The sequence below is a fragment of the Dermochelys coriacea genome, chromosome 22 (genome assembly GCF_009764565.3).
Source record: "Dermochelys coriacea isolate rDerCor1 chromosome 22, rDerCor1.pri.v4, whole genome shotgun sequence".
Classification (NCBI taxonomy): Eukaryota; Metazoa; Chordata; order Testudines; family Dermochelyidae; genus Dermochelys; species Dermochelys coriacea.
In genome coordinates, this window is record NC_050089.1 from 13008170 (window position 1) to 13033735 (window position 25566).

Sequence of the window (25566 nt, forward strand, 5' to 3'; positions counted from 1 at the left end):
CACTTTGCATCTATCTGTTCATCTAAAGGGGCCTTAAAATGGACATAAATTACAGTTATGCTTATTTTAAAGCTTCTATTCAATGCCAGAGTGGTGTAAAAGGGCCTCAGTGTAACAAAGAAGCAGGCCTGTTTGACATTCTGCCGTTCTTAGCAGTCATCATGTTATGCACACACACCAATGTATAGCTTTCAGCAAGTAGTAGTGATTTCCAATAACATCATCATTCCAGAGGGACATTTCACAAACTAATGTTCAGAAAAGAATGGCTGAAAGGGCACTTTGAGAGTTGCATGCTCCAGTAGATAAGACCCTGGCCTGGAATGCGGTAAACCTATGTTCTATTTCCCAGCTGTTGCACTGACTCACTGTCTGACACTGGGCAAGTCATAGTACCTCCCTGTTCCTCAGTTTCCCCATCTGTAAAATGGAGATAGTGAAACTTTCCCTCCATTGTAAAGAATTTTGAACTATACAGATGGAAAGTGCTATACAAGAGCTATGTGTTGTTGTTATTAAGGGTTAAATATTAAACACGTTAAAGAAACTAATTAGGGGAGCTAATAATTTATACACTCATTAATTAAAGAACGGTTTATTCCATGTATTATATGATGGTATCCAATTCATTTCACAAATAAGGATTTCCACATAAAAATCTGCATGAGTGGTTGCATTAAAGTATATTAAATGCTCAGTGTTATTCACAGATTTCTGATGGTAGCAAGTTAAACAACTGCATTTATTTATTTATTTGCATTTACACATGTCACCTATTGAACATTCACTCATGTATGCATTCATTCCCACGCTGGAGTTTCTTACAGCATAGCTTCAAAATGAGAAGGCATGTGCTTTGGCTGATTTGTGCCTGAATGTATGCAAATATATGCAAATATACAAGCTACTCTTTCTTTTTTTGATCAGAGGATGTTGGCAGGTATGTAGACGTAATGCAGTGAAAAGAAGTAGCCAAGTAGTAGGGAGGGAAAGGTTTGAGGAAAGCTAAGAGTTACAGCAATCTGTAATTACAATACCTATAACAGTGTTTCTGAAGAGCTTTAGTCTAAACCTGCTGAACATTTGGCTAAACGTTTTTTTTCAAAACCCCTAAGTAATTTATGAGCCTAAGTCTCAGTGCAAAACACTAGTGATTCCCAATATAACAGCATCATTCAAGAGGGACACACTGAGCGCTAATGTTCAAAAAGCGAAACCTGAGTCACTTTCCAATAGCTAAGATGCTGGGAAAAAACTAAAATAATTTTTTTTTAAATTATCCTTTACCTTTCTGTTTACACTTGTTAAAAATTCATTTGTGCTACAATGAGAAATAGTGAGGTACAATCAAAATGCTTTATAGTCAACTTATTAAATAAAATTAATGAAAATTACCATCTGTGGTACTGATTGTCAGAATGTCACCTTTACTCCCCCTCATTTCTATCGACTCATGAGAGGCATTATTTTCAGTCTACGATTGCATAGCAACCCATAAATCTTTTCATAGAAAGAATCTACTACAATACACATTCCGCTAAGAATGTTACTATGAATATTCTCCATTCATGCTTTGGGCCTTTTTCCTGCAATTAATTCCACTTTGCCCACAGTGGAAGCCCACAGTGAATGGGCAGACTGGGGCTTCCCTACATTCCCCAATGCCATGTTTGTCCTTTGGGACCATTGGCAACCCTCAGACTGCTCTAAATTACACCGTGGGACTGGAATAACACAGAGTGAGCTGAGGATTTGAGAGAGTACAGAGATGAGCTCACGCCACCTTTTCACCCTCCTCCCAGACCTCGTGCTCCTTGGCTGCCGATGAGATGAATCTAGCTTCTTGTATTTTAATGCTTTCAGGATCATAATTCCTGCTATGATTGACAGTGTTGTATAGATTATTCTGATTGGAAATATTGAATGAGCATCCTGAATGTTAGTCGCTATTCTGGGTAATTTCCTTGGTTTAAGTAATTTGTTTTGTAAAGAATAATATTAACACATTTTAAATGAAATAGATGCCTGAAAACAAAACCCAGCAGGCCTTTCTTCAGACATCTGATTTTCTGGGTTACTTTTACCATCAGTTGGGGGCACATTACTGACAGTCTAGGTTTGATGCTGATGATTTTGCCTTTGTGATTAATCTAACTAAACTAATTAAGAAGATTAGATAACATGTCACCATGTTTGCCAGTGATCATTACCTGTCTTCTGTAGGACAAAGTGATTTCCTGCACTCTTTTAACTACATGATTGGAGCTGCAAAATCCCATTAGTCATTGCACATACTGTAGGAGGATAATCCTAAAAGAAGAGAAGAACTCAAATGATCAGCTGGGTCTGTTATTTTTATATACAGGAACTGTTGTTAAATTAACTTTTCTGAATGCTAAATAGAATATGTGGGTTAGATTCTCAGCTGGTGTAAATTAGTGCAGCTGTATTGACTTCAGCGGAGTTATGCTAACCTACACCACCTGAGGATCTGGTCCTGTATGTTTATCCTTGTGAGCATTTGTTTTCCCCTCTTAGAGTCAGAAGCATGATATCTAAGCTTTCAAGTGTGGCTACTTCAATATTCTCATGCAAAATACTGAGGAACAGAATTGATAGTAGCTTCATGGACAAAAGGAATTTTCACTTTAGATGTCTTAGGTTCAGACCTACTGGTGGTCACACAGGTGAACTATGACAATGCAATTGACTCATAGACTTTAAGGCTAGAAGGGACCACCATGATCATCTAGTCTGACCTCCTGCACGTGGCAGGCCACAGAACCTCACCCAACCACTCCTGTAATAGACCCCTAACTTCTGGTTGAGTCTCTGACATCCTCAAATCATGACTTAAAGACTTCAAGTGACAGAGAATCCACCATTTAAACTAGTTTAAATCTAAGTGATTCATACGATGGTGAGCTCAACTTAGTGGCTACAGCACATTTGCACCATACAGTTCATCACTGAAGCCTTTGGATTTTCATAGACTTTAAGGCCAGAAGGGGCAGTTAGAATCTGACCTCCTGCATAACAAAGGCCACAGAATTTCACCCAGTAATCCCTGTCACTGAGGCCAACAACTTGTGTCAAAACTAGAACGTATCTTTTAGAAAGTCATTCAGTCTTGATTTAAAGACTTCAAGTTTTTCTGAAAGGAAGTGCCTTCTCAGGAAACCAAGGCAAAACGCTGTCTGAATTGGCAGGTGATCTAGGATCTCACATTTCGACGGCAGGTAACAAATGCTGACGTGACTCTCCCTTTCTTCAGCAAATGCCTGACCTGCCAACAAATATAAATATAATATAATATTCCTTAATATACCCCATGTAATATACCTCATGCGTACATGGTGGATGTATATGATCCCACTGTCAATTAGAATGGGCTCCAGTGACCTTTTCACAAATGCAGGCACTGTAAACAACAGCCAATGTGCTGACAGTTCTTTAAGATCTCCAGAGCATCCATTAATACTTCTGTTATGCTCCTTGGCTATGGAATTGCGAAAGTAGGCATATGCCCTTTGTGTGCACCCCCAGTACAGGGGAGATCCAAATTCGCTGTAACAGAGGAGAGCCTAATCTGACATATTTCAGAGTAGCAGCCATGTTAGTCTCTATTCGCAAAAAGAAAAGGAGTACTTGTGGCACCTTAGAGACTAACAAATTTATTTGAGCATAAGCTTTCGTGAGCTACAGCTCACTTCATCGGATGCAGTGAGCTGTAGCTCATGAAAGCTTATACTCAAATAAATTTGTTAGTCTCTAAGGTGCCACAAGTACTCCTTTTCTTTTTGCGAATACAGACTAACACAGCTGCTACTCTGAAACTAGTGATTTTCAGTGCCCAACTTGACATACATTAAAGGAGCCTGATTTTCAGAGGGTGGTTGCTCAGCATTTACTGCAAATCAGGGCCCTTTAATTGCTGGGGATCTGGAGAATTAGCACAGTGGAGACTCCACTATGAATGGAATGAAGGTCCATTGTTTCAGAGCCTTTCCATCGGGGAATTTCAGTAGCAAAATTTCCCTATAACCGAATTCTTTCTTTCCATAAAAATACATGAGGTCTATGTTTAATAGGCAGGGAGAGTTATAGAGTATAAACCGTATGTAATGTTTACCCGATCGCCAGCCTTTCCTGACTGTGCCATGTGAATTGCCTGGTCGTTGTCTAAGTTTCGGATGCTTGGGTCTGCCCCATGGTCCAGGAGCAATTTGATAATTTCTTCCTGATTTTTGTCCTGATAAAGAGCAGCTGCCATGTGCAAAGCAGTGTTACCATGAGCCTAGCACAATGAAAAAAAAACACCTTACAGTCCATGGTTCAATTGTATCTTTCAGTTCCTCGCAAAGATATTTTCAGTTTTAAAAAGGTACAAAAAATGGAAAACTGTCAATTAGAGATGAAGAGGCCAGAAAATATTGGTTACCTTAGGGTATCTTCATTATCTGCTACTTACATATGCCTATTTTAAACACCACCGCTCAATAGACCTGCTACAAAGTTGGAGAAGCATTGCTTCTAAGAGTTGGTGGCTTTTGATGTTTTAAGAATGGATACCTGGCTGTAGCAGTACCTCAGAGGCCAGCAAAAGACACCTGACTAGCAATGTGCCCAACGAGCCTGCAAACATCTGCAGAACCATATCTTGTTAAGTGGCAGGGGCCAGATTAGCTGTTAGCAAAAAGAGAAGGGCTTAGTCCATATAAAGTGCCTTGTACAAGGAAGTTGAAGGGCTAAAGAAAAGTCACTTATCAAGAAACTAACATTACATAGACAAAGTAAAATCTGGTGGCACACGGATGCACTACACACAATTGTGCGATGGCCTGCGTCAATTCACATAGGACATCATAGCTGAAAATAATAGTTCTGATTCTCATTTGCACTAACACAACTTTACACAGCTCTGACATGCACATTAAGGCCTCTGCCAGAAGAGCGTAAAAGGGCTTTAGTGTAAATGAAGATCAGGAACAATATTTAATGGATTATATTTGTAGCTAAAAGACATTGATTTCCTGGCCACTGGGCCTTTTCTGTTTCAAAAAAAGCAAGTCCCAGCCACCTTGCCTGTTACTGCTAGAGCTCTTCCAATTTCTAGATCACTGGACTAGTGTCCTTAGTGGAACTTACTGCAAAACACTCAAATAAGAAGTGATCCACCTGGAAAGTGTCCAGTTTTCAAAGGGTTACTACTGTCCATGTATCTCTATGTAATATTATTAAGAATATATGCTAGGACTGTATATATCAAGTACTGGGGCAGGTGAAAGAAATCATACCTGTCATTGGCCCCATCTCTGGAAAACATCCTATTCAGGACAGCATGTAAGCGGGTACTTAATTTTAAGCATGTGCTTAAGTCCCATGAAAAGCAATGGGATTTAAGAACATGTTTAAGTGCTTTTCTTGGTCCTTCAACATAAGCATTCTTAAAAATGAAAAAAAAAATGTAATTCCTCGCCAGGTCGGTAGGTGGCCTGAAACTGAGTTCTGTAACCGGAGAGGAACTCTATCACTGTTATCTGACAGGACAGGACAAAAACTGTCACGCTGCACAGCCAGAAAAGTCAATAGGATTGGTGACAAAGGATTAATAAAAGAAATATAGATGGAAAGGGACTAATTTATTAAAGATTCTATGATACTGATAATATATTTAACCAGCCCCATAACTTTTATTTTTCAAATCATCATGTATTCCTCACAGATGGTGCTCTGTTGAGCTTTGTATTATCATTTCCCCTGCTGTGGTTCTAATTCATTTCCCTCTGTTCTATTTATTAATTGATGAAATAACAAACAATACTACTTAGCTCTTACACACTGATATGCAGTTGCAGTTATTTTATAAGCTCAGTTGGAAAGGGGATGACATTGAAAGGTACGGGAGACAAATGATAACCAATTTTAGAAGGAGTGGTTAGTAATTTTTGTTCCACGTGCACCTCTGATGCAGAGGATACCCTGAAACACACCTCTAAATAGCAAACAAATATGAAATTCTTAAAAGCTTTTTTTAGGGAAACAAGGTATTTTTACAAGTTCTGAATCAGCAAATCTGTTATGTCAACTTTACCATCCCATAAAACAAAATGATTGTTACTTAGCTATTTATATGGCTTTTCAAGAAAAAATAAAACATCTGTGTTTATATGCTGTATCTTTGAAAACAGTCTTGAGGCAGAAACCCTGGTATCTTCAGAAACCAAGCATTAAGCTAGACAAATAAGACTCTTAATCTTTTAAAGCCAGAGCTAACTCTCATTAAAGCCTTTGCATTCGCTGTAATGGAAGTTGGATTAGGGACACTATAGGCTAAATGATGCCCAGTCCTGCCGGGGGACAAGGGATAGAGAACACAGGGAGCCTTCTCTCCTATTGCACAGAGGCATGATCTTATGGCTTAGTGGAGGGAGCATTGCTATTCATTTCAATGCATGCAGGATCAGGCTTTTGGTGCACAAGAGACTAGTGATTTTAGTGCCTGCTGTGGCACTAGATTTCACTCACAGGGTGGGTTGGCTGGGGAGAAGACAGAATCATGCCCTTCAATACTCCCCACCCCTTTGCATTAGCCAGTGGAGCAGGGCTGCTGTACAGAGCAACAACTCGCTGTACCTTGTAACAAGGAGCACCAACAATTGCTGCCATGTGCTCTCCTCCAGCATTCCCAGAGGTATTATGCCCATCTCGCCAGCACGCCTACTGGGGAGTACTTTAGGCTGCAGCCTCGAGGCACAGTGGGCTCATAATCTCATCCTCCTCCAAACTGTGCTGAGGTTCAGTATTTGCTGCATACTCAGCCCTGGGATGGAGTTCAGGGTCTCCAAGCCCCTCTCCACTTTCGAGAACTCCTCTAAGATTCCAGGGAAACTGTTAATGTTAATGACTTTGTATTGGGCAGATCACTGAATTTCCACACTGTAGCAGGTAAAGAGTCAGACCCATCGAGGCAGGAGATCATCAAAAGTGGCAGCTTTCAGTCAGATTTTACTCAATATCCCAATGAAGCTGGCATTTGCATACATAGGCATGATCTTGAATCATAGCCAGGATCCCAACAAGCAAAGCAACCAAGTTAAAAACTTGCCAGTGCACTTATTCCCTGATCCAAGATCCACTTTCTAGGCCTCTGACTCCCATCTATCTACCCACCTATTCCCTCACTGCCCCATCCATCCATCCATCCATCCATCCATCCATCCATCCATCCATCCATCCATCCATTTATATAAGGTTAAGACAGAGCCCATTAGAGTAAGTAGAAACATTCCCACTTTTTTCACTGAGCTTTGGATCTGGCCTCTGGCCTATACTATCGGAGTATTCCCTTAAGAAGTCTTGCCCCAGATCTCACTTGCTAGTAAATATTGCAAGGATATTTCTTTTAGTAAACTGCTAAACATAAATGGGAGAAAGCCAGACAGGAATCTAATGGGACTCTCTAGACTCTCACTTGGGTGCTTTAGAAAAAGCACGGCAGGCCTTGACTGCCCCATGGGCCAAGGCCAATGCAGCTGTGACGAAATACGAGCAGACGCTAAACAGTGTGCAGAAACTTCTGAAACTCTCTGAAAAGAAATTAGAGCAAAATGAGGGCCGGGTGCAGGCTCAAATTCTTCACATTCTTCAACTACAGGAAAGACAAGAGGACAACGATTTAATCTTTTTTTCTTGGAAATAATGGTTACAAGAGTCACAATAGAGCAGCTGAAGACTCCAGATGATCCTATCAACATAGAAAGAGCCTACAGGATTATTATCAGGAGACAGTGTCAGATACCAGAACCCCATGGACAAGTTATTGCCCGTACAATGGGTCCTAAGAGATAAAGGGAGAGAATGATGCAAAAAAGACCAGGGTGTTTCAAAAAATTAAGGGTAAGGAGAGAGACTGTTCTTTACAGATCTTTGTCCCACCACAAAGAGCAAAAGGCACATGCCATTCCCTGTCAAATAGAACTTTATAAGAAGAAACATGCAAGTGTCGCTTGTGCATCCACAAAACTGAGCACCGGGGTTAACTGAACTGAATAACATCTTCTCTCCTGCTGAATCCAATGGAGAATGGTTAAGTAAACTAGACAAGGAGGATTCCTCAATAAGGCCACGTTAAAAAGTCAGAGGCTGACATGAGGGTAGGAAGCCACACTTCAGAGTACGTATGACAGTGAGTTTCTGCTGTTGGATCTGTGTGTTTATAAGCCCAGATCCTCAGCTGGGGTAAATGGAGTTACATAACATTTAATTGTACAGCTTTCTCTCAGTCTCTGTATCAACCATGTTCATTTCTGGACATTAGATGAATAACTCTCTTTCCCCCTTCTTCAGAGCTGATGACAGGTGCTGAAAAATGTATATTGAGTCTAAACAAATCTACCACTAGTGGTGATGATTTGGTGTTAGGTGTTGTCCCAGATGTCACTCTGTGGCGAGAAATGTTGCAATGCTAAGTTCAGCTGGACTGATAATATGCTTGCAGGATGTGAAAAATAATAAATAAGAAGGTTTTTAAAAAAGGCTGAGACAGCTTGAACAGATTGTCAGATCATTGGCTGGCATAAATGAGCATAGCTGAACTGAAGCCTATAGAACAGCACCCATTTACATCAGCTGAGGATCTGCCCATTATGTCTAGCTGCTAGGCAAGTCATTATGAGTAAAAACTCCAGAAAATATGTCAGGGAGATGGTCTCTACTAAAGCATAAATGTCATGAAGTTCACTCACAATACCCATTGCCCAGAGCCCAGGTTAACTGGCTTAGGCTCGGGGAACTCGCACAACGGAGCTAAAAATAGCAGTGTAGACGTTGGCACTTAGGCGGGAGCCCAGGCTCTGAGACCCTCCCACCTCGCCAGGTTTCAGAACCCAGACTCTAGCCCAAGTGGGAACATCTACGCTGCTATTTTTAGTTCTGTAGTGTGAACCTGAGACAACTGACCCAGGCTCTGACTCACTGCCGTGGGTGGTTTGGTTTTTTTGCAGTGTAGACATCCTCTTAGAGGCTTGGCAACAGAGGAAGCTGTACTAGGCTGATTTCCTTGTATTTCTCTTGAAATGCAACTTTGGGTCACTGCTTTCATTGGCTGCTGTATGTCACTTATTTATCTCCCCTTAGCTCTCCTTATGGTTTCCAGGAACTGGAAATGTACAGTAAATATTTACATTCTCCAAGCCCAAAGTTACAGCTAGTCATGAGGATGAACAACTTCACTGATCTCTGACAAAATAGACACACGGTTCTGGAACTTGCTTCAAGGATGTAAATAATTTGGAAAGGAAACAACTGTGCTGGTGGTCCTTGGAATGAGCCCTAAGCAGCAGGGGTGTTTCCAAGAGTCTGGCTCCATTCTGTGGATGGCACAGGCAATGGGGGAGAGACGCAGACTGAAATGCGCTGCATTTTATTGCTCACCCATGGTATCGCACTGGGAAGTGGAACAGCACAATGCATCATTTCAGGCCTCTTTGCTCAGTTTGCAACATGACTCAATAATGATCTTCATCCTCACTGAGTAATCACTTTTCTTGTCCTTTCCCTTCCTTCTCAACCCTTTCTCTGCTTATCTCCCTCACTCCTTGTGTCAGCTGCTCACTGCTTAGCCAAAGATCCATGTTTGAATACTATTACTCGCAATGCAGTATAGATTCGATGCTCCATGCAGAATGCAAGGCCCAGATTTTTAAAGGTATTTTGGCATTGCAGCACTTAGCACTGCAATGCCTAAAAAATGTGGAAACCTAAATCTCATTTTCAAAGGGGAATTAGGCACTGAGAGCCTAAATCCCATTGACTGTCTATGGGATCTTGGTTCCTAAATGCCTAAATCCTTTTTGAAAATGAGATTTAGGCTCCTAAATATTTAGGCATTGCAACGCCTAGTGCCACAACACCTAAATACCTTTAAAAATTCGGGCCAAAGCTTCCTAGGGCAGGCATTGCCATTTTATGATGTGTGTGTAGGGCATCTAGCACAATGGGGCAGTGATCCCCAATGCAAAACGTTCCTGAATACAATCCATGCAACCAGTACTCAATCCTCCTTCAAATCCCTCTTTAAGGCTTATCTCTGCTGTGATGCCCACAAAAACCTATCTGCTGTTTATAACTAAGAAGGTGACAAGCTATAATTGTCCCTCTTCCCTTCCTTCTCTTTCTACTTCCTCACTTCTTCTAACGCCCCTGTTCCGGCCACCCTCCCTTACTCCCAAATTTAAAAAAATAAAATAAAAGATGCAACAAAACACGTAGCTAAGAAAGCAGTGGCACTTCCTCCCCACATTCCTCTGCTTGTATGTTCTAGCCTCATCCCCATACCTGTCAGCTGTTTGTATGTTCTAGCCTCATCCCCATACCATTCATCTGTTTTGTGTCTTCTAGGCCCAGACTCTGAAAGTACTGAGGAGTATGCTTAACATTCAGCACACGGGTAAACAACCTTGACTTCAATGGAATTTAAGCATGTGCTTACAATTAGACATGTGCTTCAATGTTTCTCTGACTAGGACTGCTTTTCCTGAATCAGAGCCTTAAACTGTAAGCAGGGAGTATCGCTCATCCTTGTTGATACAGCTCCTAGTACAATGGGATTCCAAACCCAACCTGGGTATGTGAGTGTTACAACAGCAATACAAAATATGTTATTTTATTCATGGTCAAAATGTAAAGCTCCATATTCTGTTTCTCACATTAGCTTCCTGCATGATGCCTTCTAGAAAATACTACCTGCGATACGTTTTATAAATGGAAACAGGATACACAGGTTCAAGGTAGCTTTGAAAAGTTGCACAGTTCATTGATTTCCTGATTTTAGTGTGGATAGTTTTCTATATTTGCATGCAAAAATCTTTTCCTGTGAAATCCAGTTGTTATATTGCATTTCCATTGAATACCCCATGTGTTGTGGTTCATGCAAATTATGCACCAATTCCAGCCCTAACTCACCTTACTGTTGATAAAGTCCTCAGACATGAAAGCATTTAGTTCCAAGAAGTACTTGAGCAGGGAGATGTTCCCATCCTGTACCGTGTAATGAAGTACTGTCTTGTTGCTTTTAACATCCTGTTAAAAAAACAACAACAAAGCTTTTGCAAAAGAGCTTAGCATGTTATGTAAATTCGCTGGAGAAGACTAAAGTCTAGCTCCTCAACTGGGGTAAATCAGCACTGACTTCTGGAGAATTATGCTGATACAGGATTTGGTCCTGAACATGCAACAATAAAGTAATTGTAGAATAAATTATCTGAAAGCCCCTAAATGCTCATCCAATATGCCACTGGCCAACATTTCATGATCTTGTAGTTGAAAAAGGATGAGGCTTCTTATTTCACTTGGTAATATAGTGCCAGCACATCTCTGCTCTAATCTCTGTGATATGAATTTAGTACTGTCATCCCATTCAGCTTATATATACAAAAACGCCTTCCCCGAAAGGGTCCTGTAATAATTACCTCAGTTACCCTGTAGTAAGCCTTGTGTGCCATGGGAGGAGGAGATGAATGCAGAGACGAAACTTGAGGACTGGGGAATCTCTCTCTCAAATAATAAAAATATTAATAATACCTGTCTTTTATATATTAATTGAAATAGGGTTTATGTGAGGTTTAAGTGATGCAAAGACCTTGTGTTGGACCTTTGCACAGAAGTGAATTTTACTCTGCTTTGAGATTGTGAAAAGGAAGATGTTGTAGAAGTTTAATAAATAAAATAATAATAAAATAAGAAGAAGAATGCAGCCTTTTGCCATAGAATAATCTGGGTAGGAATACTCTAATAGTTTACTAAATACTGCACATGAAATAACTGCATCACACCTGCATCACTCACTATGAAATCCGTGATACTGACTTGATTGAAAAAGTCAATCTTACTGCAATTACATCTCAACTTCTTGGTGTCAGGGCATCTTAAAACCATCTCAGTCTACCCCACTTCTATTGCTATTTTTTAAAGTTTTCAATGTGTGAACTAGAGTTTGTTAAAAAACAGGTTGTTGCCTCTGCAATAATTTTGTTCCAGAATTTTTTCATTGAAATTTTTCAGCCAGCTCTAGCAAGAACATAATGGATAGAGTTTAACAACTAGAACTGACAGAAATGTTACATTCTAGAACTGGACTCCTGTTTTGGAGACATCTATCGGACTCCCTAGTGCTGCTGCTACATTACAGTGTGTGACAGGCCGCACCAGTACTGCAAGGGTTAGCTCTACTCTCTGGGCCAAGGAGGCCCTGTCCCTGTGCCCCCACTAGGCATGCTCCAGCTGGAGACTAGATATAAAAGGGAGTACCTTGGCTCATTCAGGGTGGACCGCTGAAGAAGGAGGACACATGTTGGAGCTCCAGCCTGAGAACCATGGAAGCCCCAGACGGTGGAAGCCCAGGACGCTGAGACTCCGGAGGACACCCAAGAAGTGTCAGAGCTGTGGGAGCAGCATTGACCCAAGAGCCCAGAGACCCCGGGGACGCTGCATCAGGAACAAGGTAGGAAGTAGCTCAGGGGGTCTAGTTATTGAGCTGTGTGCGGTCAGCGTGTTTCAGGTGGATTCCCCACTGACAGGCATACTTGCTACTGACAGGGCCCTGAGCTGGGACTGGTGGAGCAGGGAGGGCCCGAGTCCCCTACCCGGCCGCCACACTCATGCTCCCCCCAGGTGACGGCCCTCTCTCCTAACTGGCAGTCAGGCCAAATAGCCCTACTGAAGAGGGCCATTATACAGACTCTGGCCATTGGGCCACACAGCCCTGAGAGAGAGCAGTTAGACTGACTCTGGCCATTGGGTCACACAGTCCTGCTGATGGGGCATCCCTGTTCACTCTGGCTGCTATGCCACACAGCCCTGAGAGAGGGCAACCATATTGACTTTTACCCCTAGGCCAAGCTATTCCAAGACAAGCAATGGTTGTATAGACTCAGCCACGGGACCATCATTACCCCCACCCTGTCCCAAGAAGAGACAGGACGCACTTGCTCCATGACACAGTGCTATCAGTAATTCAACCATAGAAAGCAACTAAGTTCGCTCCTTACTCGGCTGTGGATGGAGGCTCCCATCTGCACCAGAAGGTGGATACATGATAACACCTCCTCACTCTGGTACTGAAGTTCTTTTTTCTGCTCCTCGGTTAGTGTAAGGTGACATTGCTGCTCTCGGAACAGGGAATTATGGGACAGAACAGCACAGTGAAGTGGAGTATGGCCTAAAAAAAAAAAGGAAAATACAGTTAAAATGGTTTCAATAAAGTGTTGATATAAATAAAGGGGAAAATAAATAAATAAGACAACTTGGACCCCTTTCACCCTGAGTGACTTCACAGTTATGACAAAAGAGGTTTCGTGAGAGACACAGGTTTCACACATATAGTTTGAGGTGCCCCAAAGACACACAGACCTCAAGGGAGAGGGAAATCACAGAATGGGACTCTAACACAGATTTTAAATGCCAGTGGCACCGGGAGCCAAAGTGAATCTTTACATATTGAGAAGAGGTTTCAGAGTAGCAGCCGTGTTAGTCTGTATTCGCAAAAAGAAAAGGAGTACTTGTGGCACCTTAAAGACTAACAAATTTATTAGAGCATAAGCTTTCGTGAGCTACAGCTCACTTCATCGGATGCAATCATTTGAATCATTTGAGCTTGTCTTTTTCTGACATGAAGAAGAGCTTTGTGTAAGCCCAAAAGCTTCTCTCTTTCACCAACAGTGGTTGGTCCAGTAAAAAATATTACCTCACCCACCTCATCTCTCCATTATAATTATTATTCATTATTATAATGCCAACATAAAAATCTGCAAAACCAAAATGTGAAAGAGTTAAAACTCAAACTATCTTACCTTCAAAATCCTTCATTTCTAAATCGTGAGGAAAACCTAGTGACATAATAACCTAGAGTTGACAAAAGCACAGGAGAAATTAAATTCAACAAAATGCTGTTTAAAGCAAAAACCAGTCAAAGCATTCATAAACATTTGTAATATTCCCAGAGTCAACTGATTGGCAAGAATTTCTGTTGATGTTAGAATACAGATGAATCCAATTATTTATTCATGCATTTAGCCTACGTATTGGAGTTAGCGATTGTTTCAAACCTGTCAATTATTTTGTCCCAACTGTAAAATTATGGGTGGTCCTTTATTTCATCTTGTCTGGAAATGTTTTCAGGTATTAAAGGTGGCAGGAGTAAGAGAAATAACAGTATTGTGCACTTTTTCTGTTTTTTTATGATGGATACAGAAGGCCATTTTTTATTTAATTTATTTATTTATTTTGTGTAGGATAAGGGATTTTTTTTCTGCTTGTTTTTTAATTGGTAATATCAGGAATGTTAAATCTTACCTGTTTTTGCTGGATGTCTAGTTGGAGGATGCAGAATTGTGGATTGGGAGTTTTCTCAATCCTTAACCACAGGGATATGGCAGGGGCTGAATCATTAACAAACAGATTTTTTCTTTTTGTCGCATACAGGGTGTTTGTTTTTAAAAATATGTTTAATTCAAATAACTTTAGAGAGTAATAATTCTAATAATAATCTGTACATCAGTAGCAACTAAAAGCTACAGGCAGAGATCAGAGGCCCTTTCATGCTTAGCGCTGTATGTATGCATAATGGGCTTAATGTTCAGGAAGAGAGATTTAGGTTAGATATTAGGAAAAGCTTTCTCACTATAAGGGTAGTTAAGCTCTGGAACAGGCTTCCAAGAGAGATTGGGGAATCCCCATCACTGGAGCTTTTAAAGAACAGTTGGACAAACGCCTGTCAGGGATGGTTTTAGTATTACTTGGACCTGCTGTAATGCAGGGCAGTGCTGACCTGCTCATGTCCCATGGAGCCTCATATTTCTATGATTCTATGATTATGGAAAAAAAGACCTTCCCCCAAAGGGCTTACAGTATAAAAGGTCACTATTGGGCAAAACTGAGAGACCAGCCATGATCACAAATCGGCTGGGTAAATGTCATTTCCCCTTGGATATTGATGATATCACAATCCTACTGGATCATAGAATTTACCAAGAAAAACAGAGGGAAACGATTAAATTTCTAATGTAAAAAACATGTAGAACTCTTTTGCTTCCTTTAATAATAGCCAAGCCCTTACAGACCTTCTTTATCCATCACAAAGGAGCAAAGAAGGGCATCAACCCATTTTTCCCCTTTGCCGGTTACCTTGGCCGTAACTTGAACTTTGGTCATTGATGTACTGACCCGTACTGCTCAAAGGAAAGCTGAACTGTCCTGTATATGAGAGATTCAGAGGCACTGGGCTTTGATATTGAACATGCCTGCCAGAGCAAAAGGCAGGGTAACTACTGTTTGGTTTCAAACTACTCACGTACTGGGCTGTGAATCCTATCCACAAAGCTGCACAAAGCCTATCTATGTGGGTATGGCTATCTCAGAGTTCAAACTCAGGCTCAAGTATAACTCCCCTTCCATCAACACACAAATCCTGCTGACCCAGGGTCCCAGGACTCCATTGGGGTGGAGGGTCCGAGCCTCAGTCAAGCTGCGATCCTGTTGCTTTGCAGTGTAGACGCAGCCCCATGGGATTCATGCTCCAGGAGTCTACCAAAAGTATTGCACCATCCCATGGGCTGGCCTTCTTTGTGCTCTGGACAGTTAAGTTTTGTAGACAGTCAAGGTTTCCCACACTGCACCATGAACTAAGGGCTAGAGCGATCACATTTTGGGAGTGCACTCGGAAGTCTGGGATATGGGTGATTGGATTTGGGCCTGCATAATGCAGCGTAGACGCCGGAGCCCCAGGTTGTGTTACTAAAGTCCCACTTAAGCCCTTAGAACAGGTCTTAATATTAATTCTGTGGAGTTCTATTTTAACAGCTATAAATTTTAGTCAGTGCATCTATGTCACTGATGGTCAAGTACTTCAGCCTACTTTCTTTAGCACACTCTGTACTGGGTTAACAAACAATATAAACTCAGGCCTTTTAACCCTCCCTGTAACGTGAACATGTTTGTTTAGAGCTATCTTAGAAAAATATAAATAACAAGCTGTCTCCACACATTATCATTTACAGCATAACTTCATTTCCTAAAGGTCTGTTGACATTGGAAATGGTCATATTGTAAAATTTTCATGTGTAGCAATATGGCAGGCTGAAGCAAACATGCCTGCTTGTAATATCTGGGGCAGTATGCAAATGAAACTAGTAAAAGCCGTTAAGAATTTCTATGGAAATGAGCATTGTTTGGATTTAATGCAGAGTGCAATATTTGAAAACATTTAGCTCTTTTTTTTCCCAGATAGTGGTGATTTAAAGTGATGCTTCATACAGGCTCTTTATCTAAAATATTAGGAAGTATAACATTTTTCCTACTTTTGTTGAATAACCTAATTTCCCCATAGCTTAGCATTTTAGCTGAGATTTTCAAATATAAATATTTGTATTGTAATGACTTGTTCAGAACCCTTAATACTTAATATACAGGCATGAGACACTAAGTCTTTCATTGAATTTGTCCCCAATTTCAGAGACATCTGGAATCAATGCCAACTTTACATAATGTGAATGATTTATCTAGACAAAATATTGAAAAATAGCTCTGAGTTTCCTCATTATTAATCTCGGTTAATTAAGGGGGAGAAGAAAAGTTCAGAATTAAACTTCAAAAATTCACAGACTGGGGAGCCTGAATGTATTTTGCAGCATTTATTTTAAGTGAAAAAGATGCATTTCCATGAAAAAGCGTTCTGTAGGTTTTACAAGTGCTCCACAAACATTCCCTTCAGCAGAATCCTCCCTGTCATATTCAGCACTTTATGAGGCTGAGTGAAAAGAATGTAGGCTTAAACACTCTGCAAGTTACTTATTAACTTCATATTTATGAATTAATTTAGGGCTGTGTATAAGGCATGGTTAACCAGTGCTGGAATTCAAACGGCCAGAACTAAGGAGATCCTGCTACATTCTTTCATTTACAATGCGATGCCATCATTAGAGGAACAGCCCTACCTTAATCCTACCATTGTGGGTGCCAGAACTTTGTTAGAGAAGCTGTCTACGGTATCTGCTGGTATGAATAGAAAGAGAGATAAAGGCTTCTTTAAAGTTTATTAGCAACCGATGATCTGCTAAAGGGCCACATTCCAATACACTAACCCATGTTGGGTAGTACCTTTCTCTGTGAGAAATCCTGTTCAAGTCAATAGGATTTCTGGCAGAATAAAGTTTCCCAAAGGAAAACAGGACACCCTCAACTGCTTGCCCTAGTCCCCTTCCCCCTCATTGCCAGTCGGAAGGGAACACTGTTGCCTGCTCACAGGTTTCAGAGTAGCAGCCGTGTTAGTCTGTATTCGCAAAAAGAAAAGGAGTACTTGTGGCACCTTAGAGACTAACAAATTTATTAGAGCATAAGCTTTCGTGAGCTACAGCTCACTTCATCGGATGCATCCGATGAAGTGAGCTGTAGCTCACGAAAGCTTATGCTCTAATAAATTTGTTAGTCTCTAAGGTGCCACAAGTACTCCTTTTCTTTTTACTGTTGCCTGCTGGAACACTGCCACCTCGCCCCATGCAGGGCTGGCACCTCTGCTTGCCTTCCCCCCACACATTCCTCCACCGTGCACCCCACTTTTTTGACAAAAGTGGGCATTTGTCCCATATGCTCTTGCCAACTGATCAAGTCAGCAAGAGCAAATGGGACAAATGCCCACTTCTGCAAAAAAAAAAAAAAAAAAAAAAAAAAAAAGTTGGGCCAGCTGGGACAGGGCTTAAAAAAGGAACTGTCCCGGCCAAAATGGTATATGTGGTCACCTGAAATAAAGCACTATTCAGTATGATAAGTGTAACAGAATCTGGCTATATAACAAGGCAGGCAGAAACACACAAAGGAAATAATGGCTCAGCAGGTGGCCCACAAAGTTTATTGCTATCGTTAACGGAAGAGATATTCAAAGGCACAAAGGGCAGTCAGGTGTAATTGACTTTCAGTAAGCATTGGAGCCAGGGAGCTGATCAATCTGACGTCAATAGAGCTCTGACAATTTACGGCAGCTGAGAGTCTGCCATGAATGCCTACTTCCTCTTTGTGCCTTTGAAAATCCACATCAATAGCTCTTGTCTCTATTTAGAATTTTAAAAATATATCTGATTTTGCAAACTGTGTAGGTAGCTAGTCTATGTATCCAGGGACCAAATTCTGCTCTCATTCACAATGATATATATCTGGAGTAACTCTGCTGATTTCAGTGGTGTTACTCCAGATTTACACCTGTGTAAATGAAAGCGTAATTTGACCTGATGTGCTCCTATCATTGTTACCGTCTCCCTCCCTGTGACTCCTTCTGTTTGTTACACCCACTTGTTCCATGATGTCTCTTCAGATTGCAAACTCTTCAGGGCAAGAGCTGTCTCTTAGTGTGTTTGTACAGTGCCTAGCACAATAAGGCCCAGGTCTGATTGGAGCCCCGGGCACTTCTGTAATGTAAATAACAAACAGTAACAATAATATGCCTAGATTTCTTCTATCAGGTTTGGAGCTAGCATCCACAACACGAGTAGCAAGATAGTGACATGATACAGCCATCTCCTTTGAAATGAAGGGTTGACATATTAAGTGCAAGTGGAAAAAAAGACTCCTAATAAAGGACTGGAAAGAATGAAATCAAGCCAAAAGATTTTTACTGAAGGATATATTTACTTCTGAGATGTTCATTTTGGAAACACATCTCTCAATTGGTTGTTACAGTCACGGCATACAAACTGAGAAGTTATATAAAAACAAAATCCTCTTTCTGGAAGGTTGCAGTGCAACACCATTTCTTACAATCCAGAACCTTCACAACATGAGAACCAAAAACAGAGAGGGACAATGCAGGCTGCTCCCTAAGGCACAGAGGCACAATTCACCCAGCTTGCTCTAGACTGGCTCTTTGCAGACTTACTGCTGCTAGACCCAGATTGCATATTTCACTACAGAGCCCCTTAGCCCTGATCTACACTATGCGTTGAGGTCGAATTTAGCAGCGTTAAATCGATGTAACCCTGCACCCGTCCACATGACGAAGCCCTTTTTTTCAACTTAAAGGGCTCTTAAAATCGATTTCCTTACTCCACCCCCGACAAGGGGATTAGTGCTGAAATCGGTTTTGCTGGGTCGAATTTGGGGTACTGTGGACGCAATTAGATGGTATTGGCCTCCGGGAGCTATCCCAGAGTGCTCCATTGTGACCGCTCTGGACAGCACTCTCAACTCAGATGCACTGACCAGGTAGACAGGAAAAGGCCCGCGAACCTTTGAATTTCAATTTCCTGTTTGGCCAGTATGGCAAGCTGCAGGTGACCACGCAGAGCTCATCAGCAGAGGTGACCATGATGGAGTCCCAGAATCGCAAAAGAGCTCCAGCATGGACCGAACGGGAGGTACGGGATCTGATCGCTGTATGGGGAGAGGAATCTGTGCTATCAGAACTACATTCCAGTTTTCGAAATGCCAAAACATTTGTGAAAATCTCACAGGGCATGAAGGACAGAGGCCATAACCGGGACCCGAAGCAGTGCTGCATGAAACTTAAGGAGCTGAGGCAAGCCTACCAGAAAACCAGAGAGGCGAACAGCCGCTCCGGGTCAGAGCCCCAAACATGCCCCTTCTATGATGAGCTGCATGCCATTTTAGGGGGTTCAGCCACCACTACCCCAGTCGTGTTGTTTGACTCCTTCAATGGAGATGGAGGCAACATGGAAGCAGGTTTTGGGGACAAGGAAGATGATGATGAAGAGGTTGTAGATAGCTCATAGCAAACAAGCGGAGAAACCGGTTTTCCCGACAGCCAGGAACTGTTTCTCACCCTGGACCTGGAGTCAGTACCCCCCAAACCCACCCAAGGCTGCCTCCCGGACCCAACAGGCGGAGGAGGGACCTCTGGTGAGTGTACCTTTTAAAATCCTAGACAAGGTTTAAAATCCAGCATGTTTAATGATTAATTTGCCCTGGCATTCGTGGCTCTCCTGGATATACTCCCAAAGCCTTTGCAAAAGGTTTCTGGGGAGGGCAGCCTTATTCCATCCACCATGGTAGGACACTTTACCACTCCAGGCCAGTAGCACGTACTCGGGAATCATTGTAGAACAAAGCCTTGCAGTGTATGTTTGCTGGCGTTCAAACAACATCCATTCTTTATCTCTCTGTATTATCCTCAGGAGAGTGATATCATTCATGGTCACCTGGTTGAAATAGGGTGCTTTTCTTAAGGGGACATTCAGAGGTGCCCGTTCCTGCTGGGCTGTTTGCCTATGGCTGAACAGAAATGTTCCCCGCTGTTAGCCACATGGTGGGGGGAGGCAAAATGTGACCTTGTAACGAAAGCACATGTGCTATGTCTGTAATGTTAACAGCAAAGTTTACCGTGAAAGCGTGTACCCATTGTTCTATAAAATGTGACTTTTCAAATACCACTGTCCCTTTTTTTTCCTCCACCAGCTGCATGTGTTTCAAGGATCACAGGATCTTCTCCTTCCCAGAGGCTAGCAAAGATTAGAAGGCAAAAAAAACGCACTCATGATGAAATGTTCTCTGAGCTCATGCTGTCCTCCCACACTGACAGAGCACAGACGAATGAATGGAGGCAGACAATGTCAGAGTGCAGAAAAGCACAAAATGACAGGCAAGAGAGGTGGCGGGCTGAAGAGAGTAAGTAGTGGGCTGAAGCTGAAAGGTGGTGGCAGCGTGATGAGAGGAGGCAGGATTCAATGCTGAGGCTGCTGGAGGATCAAACTAATATGCTCCAGCGTATGGTTGAGCTGCAGGAAAGGCAGCAGGAGCACAGACCGCTGCTACAGCCCCTGTGTAATCAACCGCCCTCCTCCCCAAGTTCCATAGACTCCTCACCCAGACGCCCAAGAACGTGGTGGAGGGGCCTCCGGCCACTCCACCCCAGAGGATTGCCCAAGTAACAGAAGGCTGGCATTCAATAAGTTTTAAACTTTTAAAGTGCTGTGTGGCCTTGTCCTTCCCTCCTCCACCACCCCTCCTGGGCTACCTTGGTAATTATCCCCCTATTTGTGTGATGAATTAATGAAGAATGCATGAATGTGAAGCAACAATGACTTTATTGCCTCTGCAAGCAGTGATCGAAGGGAGGTGGGGAGGGTGGTTAGCTTACAGGAAAGTAGAATGAACCAAGGGGTGGGGGGTTTCATCAAGGAGAAACAAACAGAACTTTCACACTGTAGCCTAGCCAGTCATGAAACTGGTTTTCAAAGCTTCTCTGATGCGCACCGCACCCTCCTGTGCTCTTCTAACCAGCCTGGTGTCTGGCTGTGCGTAACCAGCAGCCAGGCGATTTGCCTCAACCTCCCACCCTGCGATAAACGTGTCCCGCTTACTCTCACAGATATTGTGGAGTGCACAGCAAGCAGTAATAACAGTGGGAATATTGGTTTTGCTGAGGTCTAACCGAGTCAGTAAACTGCGCCAGCGCGCTTTTAAACGTCCAAATGCACATTCTACCACCATTCTGCACTTGCTCAGCCTGTAATTGAACAGCTCCTGACTACTCTCCAGGCTGCCTATGCATGGCTTCATGAGCCATGGCATTAAGGGGTAGGCTGGGTCCCCAAGGATAACTATAGACATTTCAACATCCCCAACGGTTATTTTCTGGTCTCGGAAGAAAGTCCCTTCCTGCAGCTTTTGAAACAGACCAGAGTTCCTGAAGGTGCAAGTGTCATTTACCTTTCCCGGCCATCCCACGTTGATGTTGGTGAAACGTCCCTTGTGATCCACCAGTGCTTGCAGCACTATTGAAAAGTACCCCTTGCGGTTTATGTACTTGCTGGCTTGGTGCTCCGGTGCCAAGATAGGGATATGGGTTCCATCTATGGCCCCACCACAGTTAGGGAATCCCATTGCAGCAAAGTCATCCACTATGACCTGCACATTTCCCAGGGTCACTACCCTTGATATCAGCAGATCTTTGATTGCGTTGGCTACTTGCATCACAGCAGCCCCCACAATAGATTTGCCCACTCCAAATTGATTCCCGACTGACCGGTAGCTGTCTGGCGTTGCAAGCTTCCACAGAGCTATTGCCACTCACTTCTCAACTGTGAGGGCTGCTCTCATCTTGGTATTCCTGCGCCTCAGGGCAGGGGAAAGCAAGTCACAAAGTTCCATGAAAGTGCCCTTACGCATGCGAAAGTTTCGCAGCCACTGGGAATCGTCCCAGACCTGCAACACTATGCGGTCCCACCAGTCTGTGCTTGTTTCCCGAGCCCAGAATCGACATTCCACCGAATGAGCCTGCCCCATTAGCACCATGATGCCCACATTGGCAGGGCCCGTGCTTTGAGAGAAGTCTGTGTCCATGGGTGCTCGGTAGAAGACGGTGCAGTATGACTGCTGGCCATCATCTTCTGCTGGCTGCAGATTAAAAAAAAACAGTGCACTGCCGGTAGGACTCAATCGCCATGAGACGAAACAAGGGAAATGACCTGGCTGAGTCACTCCCATGTTTGCCCAGGCGCCCGGTTAAAAGAGCACCCAGGACTACGTCGATGACGGCTACCAGTCATACTGCACTGTCTGCTGCCAAAAGGCAATAAACTGCTGCTGTGTAGCAATGCAATACCATGTCCGCCAGCACCCAGGAGACATACGGTGACGGTTAGCTGAGCGGGCTCCATGCTTGCCGTGGTATGGCGTCTGCACAGGTAACTCAAGAAAAAAGGCGCAAAATGATTGCCTGCCCTTGCTTTTACCGAGGGAGGGAGGGAATGGGGGCCTCACGATATGTACCCCAGAACCACCCGCGACAATGTTTTAGCCCCATCAGGCACTGGGATTTCTACCCAGAATTCAAATGGATGGTGGAGACTGCGGGAACTGTGGGACAGCTACCCACAGTGCAAAGCTCCGGAAGTCGACTATTGCCTTGGTACTGTGGACACAGTCCGCCGACTACATGCACTTAGAGCATTTGTGTGGGGACACACACACTCGACTGTATAAAAATGCTTTCTACAAAACCAACTTCTATAAATTCAACCTAATTTTGTAGTGTAGACATACCCTTAGCCAGCAAACAGGACCAGGAAACCCCTGAGAACTGAAACTTGAGCATGGTTTTCAATACACCACCCCATACTGTGATTTCTTTGCAGTTTTATATTGCTTGCAATTAAAATAAGGACGCTCTTCCTACCTGGATGACTTGTGCATATCCATAAGTTGCCGCGAGGTGTAAAGCGGATTGCCCTTTATCGTCCACAGCATTGACATCAGCCCCTGTCAGTATCAAATCATAGACTATGGCTGGTTGTCTGGCAGTTACAGCAACCAACAGGGGAGTCTGAAAATAGCAGCAAAACAAATACAATACAAGACACTGGCAACAGTGAAACTAATAAAAAAGAAAAGGCTGTGTGCAGGAAGAGGGACTCCGTGCAGGACTCATGGGAAGACTGAGCCCTCATGTTGCCCAAGGATGCTCCTGTTAGAGAGGCATGGAGCTCTTGTCACGGGCAGTGTTATGAGAAACACAGTGCTCCCTTCTGAGCATAGAAAGAGACAGACACATGCCTGGATAAGGCCCTTGCATGAAACTGAAATAAATCCTGTACTTGTCCCCAGGATGAAATTCACCCTTGTTCAGAAGGCTTATGAATCATGTATGGGAGATGTGTTTTTCAAGGGAATGAAGTGATGCTCAGGCTTAGCGCTGGCACAAAGGTGAATTAAATGCTGCTATTCTGGTTTGAGTGGAGTACAGTGCCTACATTACCTTTCCTCTGTGCTCCTTGGCATCTAGTCTTCGCAGCTCTCTCATACGCTCTGCGGCTGCCAGTGTGTATTCCCTCATACCTTTAGCTGCATAAATATGTAGAATTCTAAGACAGTAAATAAAGACACTGATCATTGCCTATCCACGAATCATCCTGGAGGTTAACAGTTTTACAGATTTCAGAGTAGCAGCCGTGTTAGTCTGTATTCGCAAAAAGAAAAGGAGTACTTGTGGCACCTTAGAGACTAACACATTTATTTGAGCATAAGCTTTCGTGAGCTACAGCTCACTTCATCGGTTTTACAGAGCAGCATTATCTTGTCTATGGTTTTCTACTTTGAGTGCTGGACTCTACAGTAAGGGCTTATGGTGTGCACTGAGGAGCCATTTAAAGGTCTGATCTTGAAAACAGACATAGTGCTAGCTTCCATCAGTTACACCTATTGATTTCAATAGCATGCAGTTTTACTCAATTCTTGAACAGCCTAGTTACAGGCTTTCTTTCAGATGAATGCACTCTACCGGGACTGAAATTCACTCCTGTGCACTGGGCAGTTCTTAAGTTCTACTTAATAGAACCACAACATTATACTTGCAGTGGTCCAGTAATATATATAGTATTACATTATCCCATGAATATGCAGTGGACACATGGGTAATACCTGTGCATCAAAAGTAACAAAGATCCTCTTTTAAATGATTTCATCCCTAGGATAAATTCAGAATTTCTTGTCAAGGTGGCTCTACATGTTTTTCAAAGCTAGTGGCTTGAAGGAAAGAATGTTACGTTGATGCTATTAAGTCCACAGTACAATCAAGTTATAAAATAACAGCAGAAATATTCCTTACAGATTAGGGTTCATGGGAGATGAGGTCTCTAATGATGGGGAGAATTCTACACCTAGGCTGCACTTAATTCTGCAGTTTAAATGAAATTCTCCTCTGAAGAGGGCTAGCCCAAACCTAAGCGTCACTTAAGTCCCACTTCAACCCTGCTTTGAGGTCTTCAAGTGGGATTTAAGCTGTGCATAATTTTGTGCTGGCCCTGTGTGCAGGGGGGAATTTTACCCTGTAAGCATTAGTTCTGTGATGTCAGTCACCTGGGCATCCTTCTCCTTATTAAATATTGTTCTATATTTTTCATTTAGAATAATATAATGATGGACAAATGCTTGTTTTCTTAGACAACTCTGTTCTGTCCTATGTAATGGCCACAAATTTATTGCCTCAGGGGCACAGTCTGCACTCTAGAAAACATATACAATGTTAACTGGGCATCTGATATCCAGCCAGCCTCAGTACTAAGTTCAGCCCCACTCACCCTGGCCTTTTGTCTAGATTATTTCTGCCAAAATAAGGACAAATGTGCATGGAATGAAGCTTTGTGGGACCTGGGCCATGTTAGGCCGTATATAAGCTAAAGCAGGTAGACCACACCCCTGGACATAAAGAGAAAAATAATAAAAGATGCTGACACATGAATTAACAGTCACAATACCTAGATGGGTTAGAGTTCCTGTTAGCTTGGCCAAATTAATAAAAAAAATTCTGAAATGCTGATGCACAGCTGTGGAAACAAACAAACCAACCAGCATCCAAAGTGCAAACAAACCAGCATCCAAAGTGCATGCAGATATGTAGGAGCAAATTCTTTGCTGATATAAGTGGGTACAGCTCCTCTGACTTCTGGCACTTCAGCCATTTATACCAGCAGAGAATTTGGTCCATAGAGCATGATCATGGATATCTTTACTGGGAGGTGATGTGATCTACTAGCTAGGGCACTGGACTTGGAGTCAGGAGATCTC

The 25566-nt window shown here is 42.6% G+C and overlaps 1 protein-coding gene across 1 annotated transcript; it reads right to left on the reverse strand.

Annotated features, from left to right (window-relative positions):
• Window positions 1-925: 925 nt before the first annotated feature.
• LOC119846669 (NF-kappa-B inhibitor delta) lies at window positions 926-23807 on the reverse strand. The gene is made up of 7 exons (XM_043500954.1): window positions 23759-23807; window positions 23180-23262; window positions 13851-13902; window positions 13050-13219; window positions 10966-11082; window positions 4133-4297; window positions 926-3286 (listed from the first exon to the last, which is right to left on the reverse strand). The coding sequence occupies exons 3-7, from the start codon at window positions 13894-13896 to the stop codon at window positions 3215-3217; spliced, it is 570 nt and encodes a 189-aa protein (XP_043356889.1). The 5' UTR covers window positions 13897-13902; window positions 23180-23262; window positions 23759-23807; the 3' UTR covers window positions 926-3214.
• Window positions 23808-25566: the final 1759 nt, after the last annotated feature.

Bases quoted from the DNA above. Each gene is read 5' to 3' on its own strand.
- LOC119846669 (XM_043500954.1), bottom strand. From the start codon at position 13,896: ATGTCACTAGGTTTTCCTCACGATTTAGAAATGAAGGATTTTGAAG. The intron at 11,083-13,049 runs GTAAGGAGCGAA...TTTTTTTAACAG, and splicing joins GAGCCTCCATCCACAGCCGA to GATGTTAAAAGCAACAAGAC. The intron at 3,287-4,132 runs GTAAACATTACA...ATTTGTTGGCAG, and splicing joins CAGGAAAGGCTGGCGATCGG to GTCAGGCATTTGCTGAAGAA.